This window comes from Talpa europaea (genome assembly GCF_964194135.1).
Source record: "Talpa europaea genome assembly, chromosome: 3".
NCBI lineage: Eukaryota > Metazoa > Chordata > Mammalia > Eulipotyphla > Talpidae > Talpa > Talpa europaea.
The window spans coordinates 23,362,258-23,375,238 of NC_140069.1; the positions used below are offsets into that span (position 1 = coordinate 23,362,258).

General features: G+C 33.4%; 1 protein-coding gene across 9 annotated transcripts in view; it reads right to left on the minus strand.

Moving 5' to 3' along the window:
- The window catches only part of OXR1 (oxidation resistance 1), a gene marked incomplete at both ends in the record, with an annotated part of 174,349 nt that overhangs the window by 18,798 nt on the left and 142,570 nt on the right, over positions 1–12,981 (minus strand). For 7 of the 9 annotated variants that reach the window (XM_084230229.1, XM_084230227.1, XM_084230228.1 and 4 more), the window contains 2 exons: positions 5,434–5,596; positions 9,454–9,622. In XM_084230229.1, the coding sequence (XP_084086355.1) occupies positions 5,434–5,596; positions 9,454–9,622 (332 nt within the window). Of the gene's footprint in view, positions 1–1,023; positions 1,090–5,433; positions 5,597–9,453; positions 9,623–12,981 lie in introns of those variants that run through there. The other 2 variants (XM_084230231.1, XM_084230230.1) reach the window with 1 other exon arrangement.

Here is a 12,981-nt window from a genome sequence, read left to right on the forward strand (position 1 = left end):
TATAAAGTTCAAAACATCCACAATTTATTTTGCCTGTATTTGTAATAAATTAAACTATATTAAATTATTAACAAACTAATGATAAACATTTATTCAAATTGTAAATCAAAAATACATGAACAGTTTCACTATGCTCAGTTTAAAAAAAAAAGCTGTGTAAATTGGCATTCTGATAAATTGATCTCAATTAAAACAATCCAGTCATTTCAGATAGCTAAATCTCTATATGCAGATATAGCACAGAAACAGAAACTTGAAATTGTTCAACTTAAAATTAAAAGACACAGCAAAGCACTCTCAAGTTAATTAAAAATAACACCAAATGAGGTCTTTTTGATACTTTTACAGGCTTAACATTTAAGAGTAGCAACCTGCTTTCAGTCATACCTGGCTATATGTAGCTAATTATTTTACTAAAGTCACCTACAATTATAGTAAAACCTAAATTAATATTCCTAAGGTATAGTCCTGAATTACCACATAAAGAACTGGCAATACATTTTCACATATTTATACTGAAAAATAATGAGGATTCTTAAAATAATTTGACTGAGATTTTCCTTTCTTGTAATATTTAATATGTTTTGTATTATACAGCACCACTTGAAAACTTTTTGGATAGCTTTAAGAGTCTTTTCTGGGATTGCTAAAATAATAAGTCTCAAATACACAACACTATATAAATGTATCTAGTTTGGGATCTAGTCAATAAAAATTAAAAGTTAATTCACCCTGGTCTACTCATTTCAAGCAAGAACAAAACACTAAATATTTTCCCACAAAAAGTAATTTATAAACAAAGATTTGGCAACTTCCTGTTGATGTAGAATAGGAAAGCCAAAACAATTTTACAAAACACAATTGCAATCTCTTATTCATTTAGCCTAGCAAAAATAAAAGTACTTTCCGGCAATCATACATTTTTGCATTCTATTAATATTCTTAAACTTTCAAAAATTGTATAATTTTGCATGTTACCATAAAACACTAATATAGAAACTGAAATTATTAACTAAGATTTACCAGAGTATATTTATGATTAATTGGTTGATGTCTTCTCCCTTTTTTCCCATACCAGAGACGAGACATTTCCTTTCCAGGGCAAATTAAGTTACATCAAATCTCGTAAGAACTGTTTGAAAAATCATTCTTCCTCTGTCAAAGATAAATTTTCAGCACAAGAGCCTTACTACAGTGACAAAATAGTTTGCTAGAGACAAAGATTTGATTGACAAGGCAGAGAGCTAATCACTAAGTAGTATCCACTGCAAAGACTGTCCTGAATGGAGACTGGTAAAGCTGGGGAGGGAAGAGAGGGCTTCCCATGTTTAAGTTTGGTTGCACTGTAGCCAAATGTGCTAAGAAAGGGCTCCAAAGTTTAAAGACACAGAGCATGTATTTCCAAACAGAAGAACTATACTAAAAATAATTCAGTCATAAAAAAAGGTAATAGATTCCAGAGTCCCTTCCAAAGTACACAAATGATTTCAATTTACATTTCATTATTTGCTTATAATTATAAAATTCTGTTTTTTTATTTACATATAAGGTTTCTATAAAATATCACCTTTATATCAGCAGTTTTTAAGCAAAAAGATGTTCCAGGACCCTTTATCCCTCAAACTTTATAGAAATATTATGTAAAAATGAAGCTAATCTACCACAAATAAGTCTTACACAAATATCAAAGCGATCTGAATTATTTTTCAATTGTACAATTGTATTTCTGTGCTATGCTTATAAACTATAATTATGCTCAGTTTCACAAGTATATCAATGCCACAGGAGTACAACTGAGTATTTCCTCCATTTTAAAGTAAACCTGCTCCTCCCCACTTACCTTGTGTGAACACACAATGCCTCTTCACACACATACCACCTTTTGGGACACACAACACTATACCCTGTCAACATCCCCACATCTCCTTCCGCCACTGTGCACAGAGGACACAGTACACCCCACAGTGAACATCCTCTCACATATACCAGTCGTCCCCCCATTTCCCCACTATCCCCACCACACTTACCCTAAGATCTCCTCCCCACAGTCCCTCATAAGCACACTATCACCCATCTCCATTCTGGCCTTCCTACACTCTGAGCCCCATTGTCATATAATGCACTGTGGTCACGCAGGCCTTCGTCCCCCCTCAACGACTGCACCCCCTCTACACAGACCAACATTACACAATTTGGTGGTCTTGAGATATTATTTAGAAAACCTATCATTTCCAACAAAATTTTCTAAATTAAACATAATAAATGTATGCCAAAATCTGGTTTAAATGAGATTTTAAACAGACACACACAAATACCCTCCCAAGCATAGGACAGCTTAGCCTGTTTTGTTGGTTGCTTACTTAACATCCATGCCCACACTTTCTTCATAACATAGCTTGGTTCTAAGCAGATCTAAACCAGTGGCTCTCAAATCAAACCAGCAGTCACATCAGCATCACTTGGAATTAGTGAAAACACAGAACACTGGACTCCAAAACCAGTTTCTGATCAAGCAGACTGGATGGGGCATGAGAACATGCATTTAAAAAAATTCCTAAATGTGCCTAAATGGGAGGGGGACCACATTTTGAGAAACAACTGGTTTAAACTATTTTGCTTATGGTTTTCTATTTCATGGAGCCAAATGCTTCCTTACTGATAAACAAAACAGAAAACATTCATAAAACAGCCTACTAAATCTCCTGCTTACCCTTTCTTTATTCAGTGTCTAGGAAACATAATGCTCAGTCATATTAATTTGCTTAAGCCATCCCAGAATTTGAGACAGATAACAATTTATCATTATAGTAAGATGACAAACTAACAAGTAAAGCATTTTTAAAAACAATCAGTTAAAAATATTGAACATAACATGTTCAATAATTCAGATATGCAAATTAATGATATTTTGCACTCTTTCTCTAAGAATTGGGAGTAGTCCACTAGAAGTAATAGTACACAATCTACTTACTCAATACTTAAAGTAATGTTTTAGAAGTAATTTTAATATTTTAAATCATAAAATAATGAGTATTCACCCCTCTAGTCTCTTCTCATTTAAAGTGATTTAAAATTGCATTTTGAAATTCCAAATAGCATCTTGAATCATTAATGGAAATTTTACACTCCTTAGCTTTTGGCTATAAGTGAGGGGGAATATTAACAGGGAAAGCAAAGCATCAGTTAGAAACTTTCCTGAAGTAGGTAACATCCTAACTTAACATTATTAATATACAAAACAGACCATACTGGGCATGGTTCATGGAGCCAAATGCTAAGAGAAAATATGTGAATGATGGAGAATTAGAGCATTACTATATAGCACAATGTCTATAATGATACTGTATTGTTACTTGAAAAATTGTTTAGAGGGTAGATCTTATGCAAAGTAATAATAATAATAATAATGATGAAGGTGGGAGGAAACTTGGAAATGATGGCTATGTTTATAGTATACATTGTGGTGGTTGCACAGATGAATAGTTGTCTCCAAACTCATCAAGTCATATACATTAAATACACAGCTTTCTGTACATACTGTATAAAGTTATTTATTAAGAAAACAATTATAGAAATATTATATAGGACAATTTGCATTAATTATAAATTCTAATTGTTTTTAACGCTTTTTTCCCTACCTTTTTCAGATTTATTGATTTTCTCCAGGAGTTATAATTTGTAATATTATGATTACTTGATCAATGTAAAAAGAAGTATGTTTTTCTTATTTGCCTTTATCGGAGAAATGTGACCTCTATTTAGTGACTTAGACATAGAAGACTATAATAATTATAATCAATTATTTTCAAAACTGTGGTCCAATTCCACTGGAGAGAAAATTCTCATTTCCTTACTTTACTTAAAATACTGCAAACCACCATGCCACCTAAGTTAGAAAACTTCATCATTAGCAAGTTGTCACTAAATCCTGTCTTATTAATTAATACCTTTTTAAAAACTTTATTCCACTCCCTTCCATTATACTTTCAACTACTGATATCTTAGTATAGGTATACATCTTTAATCACCTGGGCTATTTTTAAAAGTCTCCTAAAGCTAATTTTAAACACATGGAGATTATTTTACATATGCAAAACCCATACCCAAAATAAAATATAAAACATGTCCAATATTCTATATAAAGTCCCTTCCTGCTCCCAGTCACTCCCCACTCAATTCCCAGAAACAATTAGTCTGATGAACTTTTGAAAGGTTATTATATAGGGTAAACTTCTGATGTCTAGCTTGTCATTTCTTATTAAACAGATTATCTCTGAAGACATCCATGCTGTTGCCTATATTAGTAGATTTATGTTTTATTGCTATGTTATTTGGAATTTTTGACAATTCCAAAATTTATCCATTTTCCTGCTGAGGGGCATTCAAGTTGCTCCCAGTGAATAAAGCTGTTATGAAAAGTAATCTTGGTTTAAGTATTAAAAGAAGCCCAAATAAATGTCCAGTATGTTAATTCTTCTCTAATTACAATGGCATTACAGTAGAAACTGATGTTGTATATATTACACAGAATGGACACAGAAACATTCAAAATCAGGTTCACATTTTAAACAAAAGACATACCATGTATACCTTCAATCATTATACATGTTAAGGACATGAACAAAAAATTCATATCACATAAACTATGAACATTAACACCAAATGAATAATAAGATTTGCTCCCATTTGTCATCACATTTTAGCATCTGCTCTGTATTTTCTAACACATCAAGAAGAGATTAATCCAGGCAACAATAAAATAATGTTAGCATCCTATTAATTTTATAAGGGTGCAAAATCTATGTAACATTAAAAGATGCATCTATGAGGAACTATAAAAGTTGTTTAGTATTAATCTAGCCATTTAGGCAGGCTCAGTAAACTGGAGTATATAAAATTTTTGCTACTTTGTAAAATTCATATCAGTTTATTTCCCTAGCATTATTGCTAAGATCATGTCAAGGTAATGATTGGGTATAGACCTGGAAAGAAGGACTAATCTCATCAATTTGTTAAGTGACTATCAAAGTCACTTAACCACCTAGATATGGAGGTTAAGTGACTACATAGTACCACCTAGATATGTAGGTTATAATATTAAAATGAATTAAATGTAAAATGTTTTATGAAAATTAGTATAACAGCAATTAATATTATTTTAAAAGCACTCAAAACTCCATTTTATTGTCAATAGGTTGCTTTACTAGTATTATAAACCAAAAGCAGAATGATTAATAATAAATAAGAGTTACTAATCAGCATCATTCAAACATATATATATATATATATATATATATATACACACATGGACTGTAATTTTGAATCTTTAAAAAGTAATTCTTTTGTACAAAGATGAACTGTACATTTTTTTACTACCATAGAGTAAATGCATACAAAATAAAAAATGAGATCTGCACATTTCTTTTTTCTTACCTCCCATTCTCTGGCTGCTGCTTCATTAGTTGAATCTTCATTTGTTTCAGACTCTTCAATCTTTTTTACTACTATGAATCCAGGTTCTCTGGTATATTCACCAGTATCCTCTGCATATATTTCTGGACTCCACTGAATAAAGAAGGCATACAAGTGCTCTGTCCTGGTAGAACAAGTGACTATTAATAATAGACCTGCTACTCTAAGTAAAGTTGATTTACAACATTGTACATGTTTTAGGGGTACAGATTTATACCTCTTCAAATGTATGTTACCATACCATGTCCAACACCAAAGTATCAATAACCGCCACCAGAGACTACTGGGCCCTCTCCCTGCTTTGCTTCCCTCTGTACTCCAACACCCTACCCTCCCCCTGAGGTAGCTTCAATTCTATAGTGTGATGCCCAGGGTTTGTTTTATAGACCCAGTATTCTGTGCTGCTAGCTATAACTACAAAATTATTTTTGTTAAATATCTTGATAAACTTGAAAACTGATCATAAAATACACTGTGCTGTCTTCTTGATTTAAAAAGATAACAAAAAAATGTTACTACCCAAAATATATTAACTTAAAAAATTATTTGGCTCTATATAAGAAACTGCATAAAGATTTTCCTGTGGCATGCTTTGACTAACCTCATTCACCTGGCAATCAAAAAATACAAGTAAGCAATTTATAATTGCTGATTTTGAAACCTGCACATTGTATGGCATAAGTATTTTCCAGATTATAGAAATTTAGTATATTTAACTTTTAAATGATAATAGGAACAGTGTATTATTTGTTGAGGGACTGATGATTTTCTCTTAAATCTCTTGTTCCCCTTTTCAGTTTGTTTACTATTGTAAAGTCTATTGTGGCAAAAATTATTAAACCTTTCATAAATGTATTTGAGGATCTAAAATACATTTCAAATGTAGTTTTATTTGGCTTTAATTTGCATGACTAATTGAAAATTCATTATAAATGTCTCTCAACTAACAAATGCCAATCAGTAACAGTGGTTCTAGAAATTATTTTCTTTAAGTATATTATGTGGCAAGTTAATATATTAAAAGGATATTCAAGTTAATATATTAAAAGGATATTCATCTTTCAGATAATTTTTTATTTCCAAAACAGCAACTTTCATAAATTGAAATGTATACAAATTTCAAAATCCCATAAAAACTAATTTTTAATAAATACTAGACAAGGTGCAAGGACAATATTAAAATGGAAAACTCCATGTACAAATGAAATAAACCAAAGAGTTATGAGAAAATCTAATTCCTTATGTCATTTTTAACTAAAGAGATAACATAGTTGATTTTTTCAAGCAGTCATACCCACAGCACAGGCAAACCTGAGTATCTGGCTCTTACCTTTCAGTTACTCGTTAATTATGCAGAACATATTATATTTTAAAATTGATAACATTTTGTTGAATGCACACACTGAAATGTATTTTGGGTTAGGGTAGAGAATTTTATCATTATGTTCTTGAAAATAGTATTCTTTATAGAAGCATATACTTTGAAAGAGGTACAGACACTTTTGATAGTTCTAAGGGAATTGATTCTTTATCTTCAACTTCCATATGTTACCCTTCATTCATAACAAGTCTGAGAACAGTATAGTCAAGATGTCTTACAGATTCCCTATTCCAGCTTTCACTATAGAATTTTTTCTACTTTATTTAAAAGTAGAAATACAGAAATACAATAGTACATGTCACAACATATAAAAATTTCTAAGTTGCCCAAAGTTTGTATTGAGATGGGAAAAGGCTTCCTTTCACAATTCTAATTCACTGATTCCCATAAAACTAAAGGAGTTTTAATGAAGTTGCTCACTGACAACCACTAAAAATACTTGATTAAAGATGATCAAGTAATTTTAGCCAATAAACACATGCTTAAGGGAAATAATATTAATCAATGAATATATAAATCAGCAGGAAGGTCAATCTATTTTATATAGATATGCATTTCTAATGATATTTTACTTTTCACATTTAATAATTATGATAATTTATATTGCTTTGAGCAACAGTATTTTTTAAAAATATTTATTTATGCATACAAGAGCTGGGGTACAGGTCAGAGGTGTGAGGGGTGAGAGGATTCACCAGAGACAGAGTAGGGAACAGAACAGGCAGATTGACCGAAGTACACTGCTGAGGGGAGCAGCAGGGCAAGTCAGGAGAGGCCTGCTGCACCATGTGGGTTGCTCCTTGGCTGGCCGGGCTACAGATAGATTCATAGATTGTGTCTTAACCCCTGCACCACCAGGGAGGCCCTATTATTAATAATTATAATAATTATAATGAGAAAGTAAAATTTTCTCTGGATTTCATTAACATTTGGAATAATGTAGTTGTTGATATACAATTTTCCCTTAGATTCTACGTGGCCTGTGAGCAGAGACATTGAGTAACTTTGGTAAGCACTATTTTTTTAAGTACTTTATCACAGCAAACAGCACAGCACATCTTAAAAGGTAGAAATAGTATCTTAGTCTGGGGCAAAGGGTAACTATTTTTCTGTACATTGAAACAGTTCAGGCTCCCTACAAGACTTATATTCATAATTAATGGCATAAGCAGCTGCTACCAGGAGCCATTTTCATATCACCCTGTGGAAACTGAAGCTCCAACAACTTATGCCAACATTGGCTTTCTGACTATAACCACTGTTGAGACTCTCATGTTTTCTGCCAGTGTGCATTAAAAAGAAGCAGACCAACAAGTTAGCTTGCCAGTAAAGTAAACCTTAAACCTATTTTGCCAACAGTCATGGAAAATTTTGAAACAAATATAATTTCAGTATACAAACTTGTAACTGGTTGCAAAGAAATATGATAGGGAATAAAATATATTCTTTTTTTTAAAAAGATTTATTTATTTACTTATACAAGCACAGGGTACAGTCAGAAGTGCGGGAGGGTGAGAGAATTCACCAGAGCCAGAGGGGAGAGCAAAGCAGGCAGACTGACAAAGTACACTGCTGAGGGGAGCAGTGGGCACAGCAGGAGAGGTCTGCGTGCCATGCGGGACCCTCGCCAGTGGCCGGGGATGGATCCAGCGCTGCAGAGGCTGCAGGCAGCTTTGCAGCCCAGCACGCAACCGCTGCGCCACCAGGGAGGCCCAGAATAAAATATATTCTTTGATGAAGTATAATGGAAATACAAGTTCAAAGAGGAAAAAGACGCAAATTCTTTTTTTTTTTTTATATTGGGAGTTTTTTTTTTTTTTTTTTTTTATACAAGAATCGGGGTATAGGCCAGATGTGCAGGAGGGTGAGAGGATTCACTGGAGACAGAGCAGGGAACAGAACAGGCAGACCGAAGAAATACACTGCTGAGAGGAGCAGCAGGTGAGACTGGAGATTTTCACTGGCCATGTGGGATTCTCGCTGGTCGGCCGGGATCGAACCCATGCTGCAGAGGCTGCGGACAGCTTCACAGTGTGGCGTTCAACCACCTGCACCACCAGGGAGACCATAACGACGCAAATTCTAACTTAAAAAGAGCACACCCAAGTAGTTATTAAATGGATAATGTAGAGGGTAAATAGTTGTGTTTAAATTATATGAGCTAGGGCCTCTCTTGGTGGCGCAGGCGGCTGAGCACAGCGCTGTGAAGCTGTCCCCCGCCTCTGTAGCGCTGGTTCAATCCCTGCCAGCCACAGAGCAACCCACATGACACAGTGCGGCAGGCCTCTCCTGTCTTGCCCACTGCTTCCCTTCGCAGGGTATTTCAGTCCATCTGCCTATTCTGTTCCCTGCTCTGTCTCTGGTGAATCCACTCACCTCCCGCATCTCTGGCCTGTAACTCTAGCTCTTGTATGCATAAATAAATAAATATTTAAAAAAAGATCATAAAGTAGGAGTAAAATTATTCTGAATAAATTTAATGTCAGATTTTAGTCAGAAAGCATGTTTCAAAGGTGCATTGCCACTGGTGTTAAATGATATGCAAAATAATCTAAATTCAAGGAGTCTCAATACAATATAAGTTTTTGTTGTTGTTTTACCTTTCTTGTGGCACAGCAAACCAATATTCATGTTTCTTATCTCTCTGTGCATATTGTTGCATTGTTGCACTTGCTTGAGAAACAAATGTTTTCCTCATTGGTTTTCCAACTCTGAGACATAAGAACTTATGTAATCGATGCCTTTTCTTTTCTTTTAAAAGTGTAGGACCTAGAATTGAGATGCAAACTACATTTATTCAATTCCCATACACCATGCTTAAATAATGTAAATGTTTACCTTAAAATTTCTTATAGATAGTTACAGAATAAAATTTCAATTTCCTGGACCTTAGGTGAGTTCAGGTCCACTCAGTTGAATTTGTATTATTTTCCATCAAAGGTAAAGTGACAGGAATAGGTACTAATGAACTATCAATCAAGATGCAAAATGAAATGTCTAAGGATATCAGGAAACAACGTGAACATTTCAAGAACACTTGTTTTATTTTAACAAGCATACTAAAGTAATTATATATCCATATATAATTTTCTGTACATTCCCTATCAACCTTTTATAATAACATGCAAATAAGTTGATCTAGTGTTGAAGGACTTGCTTTGTTACGAAAATTTTTTTAAAATTCTGAAGCTTTTACATGCATGAAGGTGAGATAAGCAATAAACAATATGTTACATTCAGCCACCTGTTTAGACAGCTTATTAAAATCAAATTATCTCTAACTCTTCCAAACCAAGATGCTGATATGTAGTACTGATTATCCGATAATATGGTTGAATTCAAGACTGGACATAACTAGCTTTCACAGGTAGCATACCATGGAGGAAAAAGCACTGAGTTAAAGTCAGGAGACCTGGGTACCAGTCAAGTCTTTTTTATTCTACGTAATAATATGTAAGGAACATATAATCTAGCTCAGTCCCAGTTTTATGTCTGGTTAAAAGTGAACTTTTACCATTCTTCCTATTTAGTCTAGTTTTATATTTTATTACATAGTTTTATTATATTATAAGGTCACTAAAGATCAGAAATATAGAATATTTTCCTGTTACAGAAGCTCATGCTATTTAAAATTACTTAAAACCAATTTTTACTTCTCTTGCTCCCCCCAACCCCAATAATAGAAAACTAATGGCAACAATCTAGGGATGCCTATCTAAACATCTACCACTTTTTCTTTTAGTACTTTGTTATAATAAGACCTCCCCCATCAAGTTCTCTACTCCCCCCAAAAATCACATAAATGAAAATAGTCTACCACATTATCTGGTTAAACAGAATAACTTATTTGATCTTTTTCAAAGACTTCAAGATGTATGGTGACATCAGATGCAAAGATGTCAAATAAAGAAATTCACAACGGCATTATTTACAACACCAAACACAGAAAATAGCTTAATAATATGAATTGTTAATAACAACTCTCTTGGGTCTCTCTGGTAGTCTAGGGTTAAGTCTGAGTAGTATCACCCCTAAGAAATGAGTTCAATCCCTGGCCAGGGAGCTAACCTACATGTTGAGCAGCAGATCACTCCTGTCTCACCCGCTGTTCCCCTTAGCAGTGTATTTCAGGAATATTGCCTGTTCTGCTTCCCCCTCTGTCTCTGGTGAATCCTCCCACCCCCTTCACCTCTGGCCTACACCAGAGTTTTTCTGCACAACAAAAAAAAAAAAAAAAAAAAAAAAAAAACTGTCTTCACAATGTGGAAATGTTTAAATTACAGAGACTTTAAAAATCATGTTTTCAAAGAACCATGACAACATAGTAAAATGTCTATGATATAAAATACTAAGTGAAAAAAGCAGAATACTATACAGCGTAATCTTGATTTTACATAAAAAATACGTGTGTGTATGTGTACACAAATACCCCAAAGATCAAAGACAAAAATGATATAATAATTTTCATCTCCACATAATGAATTGAAAGTATTTTTATAAATTTACTAAATACTTCTATACTGGACAAATGCTTTATAAGGAATATTCATTAGTTTTGAATAAGGAAAAAATATTATAGAAGAAGAGATAAGTCAATATTTTACAGAAGTTCCTTTAAATAAATTAACTACTTAACATTACTTAATATAATACCTAGGTCTTAGGACATGTCAAATAAATGATATAAAGAAAATTGTCTCCTTTTTTTTTTTTTTGGTGGGACCCTCGCCGGCAGCCGGGGAATGAATGAACCAGCGCTGCAGAGGCTGCGGGCAGCCTCGCAGCCCAGTGCTCAACCGCTGCGCCACCAGGGGAGGCCCAAGAAAACTGTCTCTTAACAACTGAACCACATCCTTGTACACTGTTGGTGAGAATGTAAAAACAGTGGCAGCCATTGTGCAAAACAACTTGGTGGTTTCTCAAAAATTAAAAAAAATACCAACACATCCACTTTGGGATATATATCCAAAGAAACTGAAAGGGAAGACTGGATCAGATATTTGTAAACCATTGTTAATAGCAGCATTATTCACAATAACCAAAAGGCAGAAAAATCCCAAATGCCTTATAACTAATTAACAGCTAAACCAAATGACATATATATTTAGTGATGTAATATGGTATAATATAATGGATTATTATTCAGCTTTGAAAAGGATGGAAATTTTGACACATGCTACACCCTACATGAAACTTGAGCGCATGATGTTAAAAGAAACGTCACATAAAAATTGACAAATAATGTATGATTCCACATATGTGACATATCTAGACTAGTTAAATTCACAGAGATAAAAAGTAGAATGGTGATTTCCAGAGTTGGGAGGAAGAGAATGGGAGTTATTGTTTAATGGTATAGAATTTCAGTTTGGGAAAACAAAAAAATTCTGGAAATGAATGGTGATGATGGTTGTACAACAACGTGAATATACTTAAGAGCAGTGAATTTTATATTTTTAAAAGTAGTCAAATGGCAAATATTTATTTATATTTTAACAATAAAAATGTTTGAGAGCTTGTTTAGAAGTTCTGGCAGTTACTCATATACTCTTGACCAAAGAGCAGTCAGCCTCTGTTTAGGGAAGCCTGTTGTCTTCGACTGAGCTTGAAGCTTCAGGATAGATGCATGAAGAATGTTGAGGGAGATAGAGGGAACTTGCCTAGCCAGCCAGATCAGCCAAATCAACACTGGCGATCAATGAGGTGACATATGTTACTGCAAGATCACCCTCATATCCAATAAAAAAATTTTGAATTAAAAATATGAATGAAAACTTCATATGTAAATTGAATTAATCTTTATCCAATATTCCAACAGAATATAAGAAATGCTACCTAAGATATCTGAGCAATACTCCATTTAACCCAGAATGTATTAAGACAAAGCACAGCATATTATGAATAAAAGGCAGACTATAATTATAATTTTCATAAATAAACAGTACAAAAACAAAGAGAAAAATCATGTTTTAATTTATCTTGAGTAGTGTTACTTTCTAAAGGAAAAACATTTAATTGACAATGATGGGATGTCTGAATACTTGGAAAAACTTTAGAAATCAATTTTGATATCTAATTATACTTTAAAAAAAAGATGGGGTTACAACTTGTAGCAATTATAAATTATA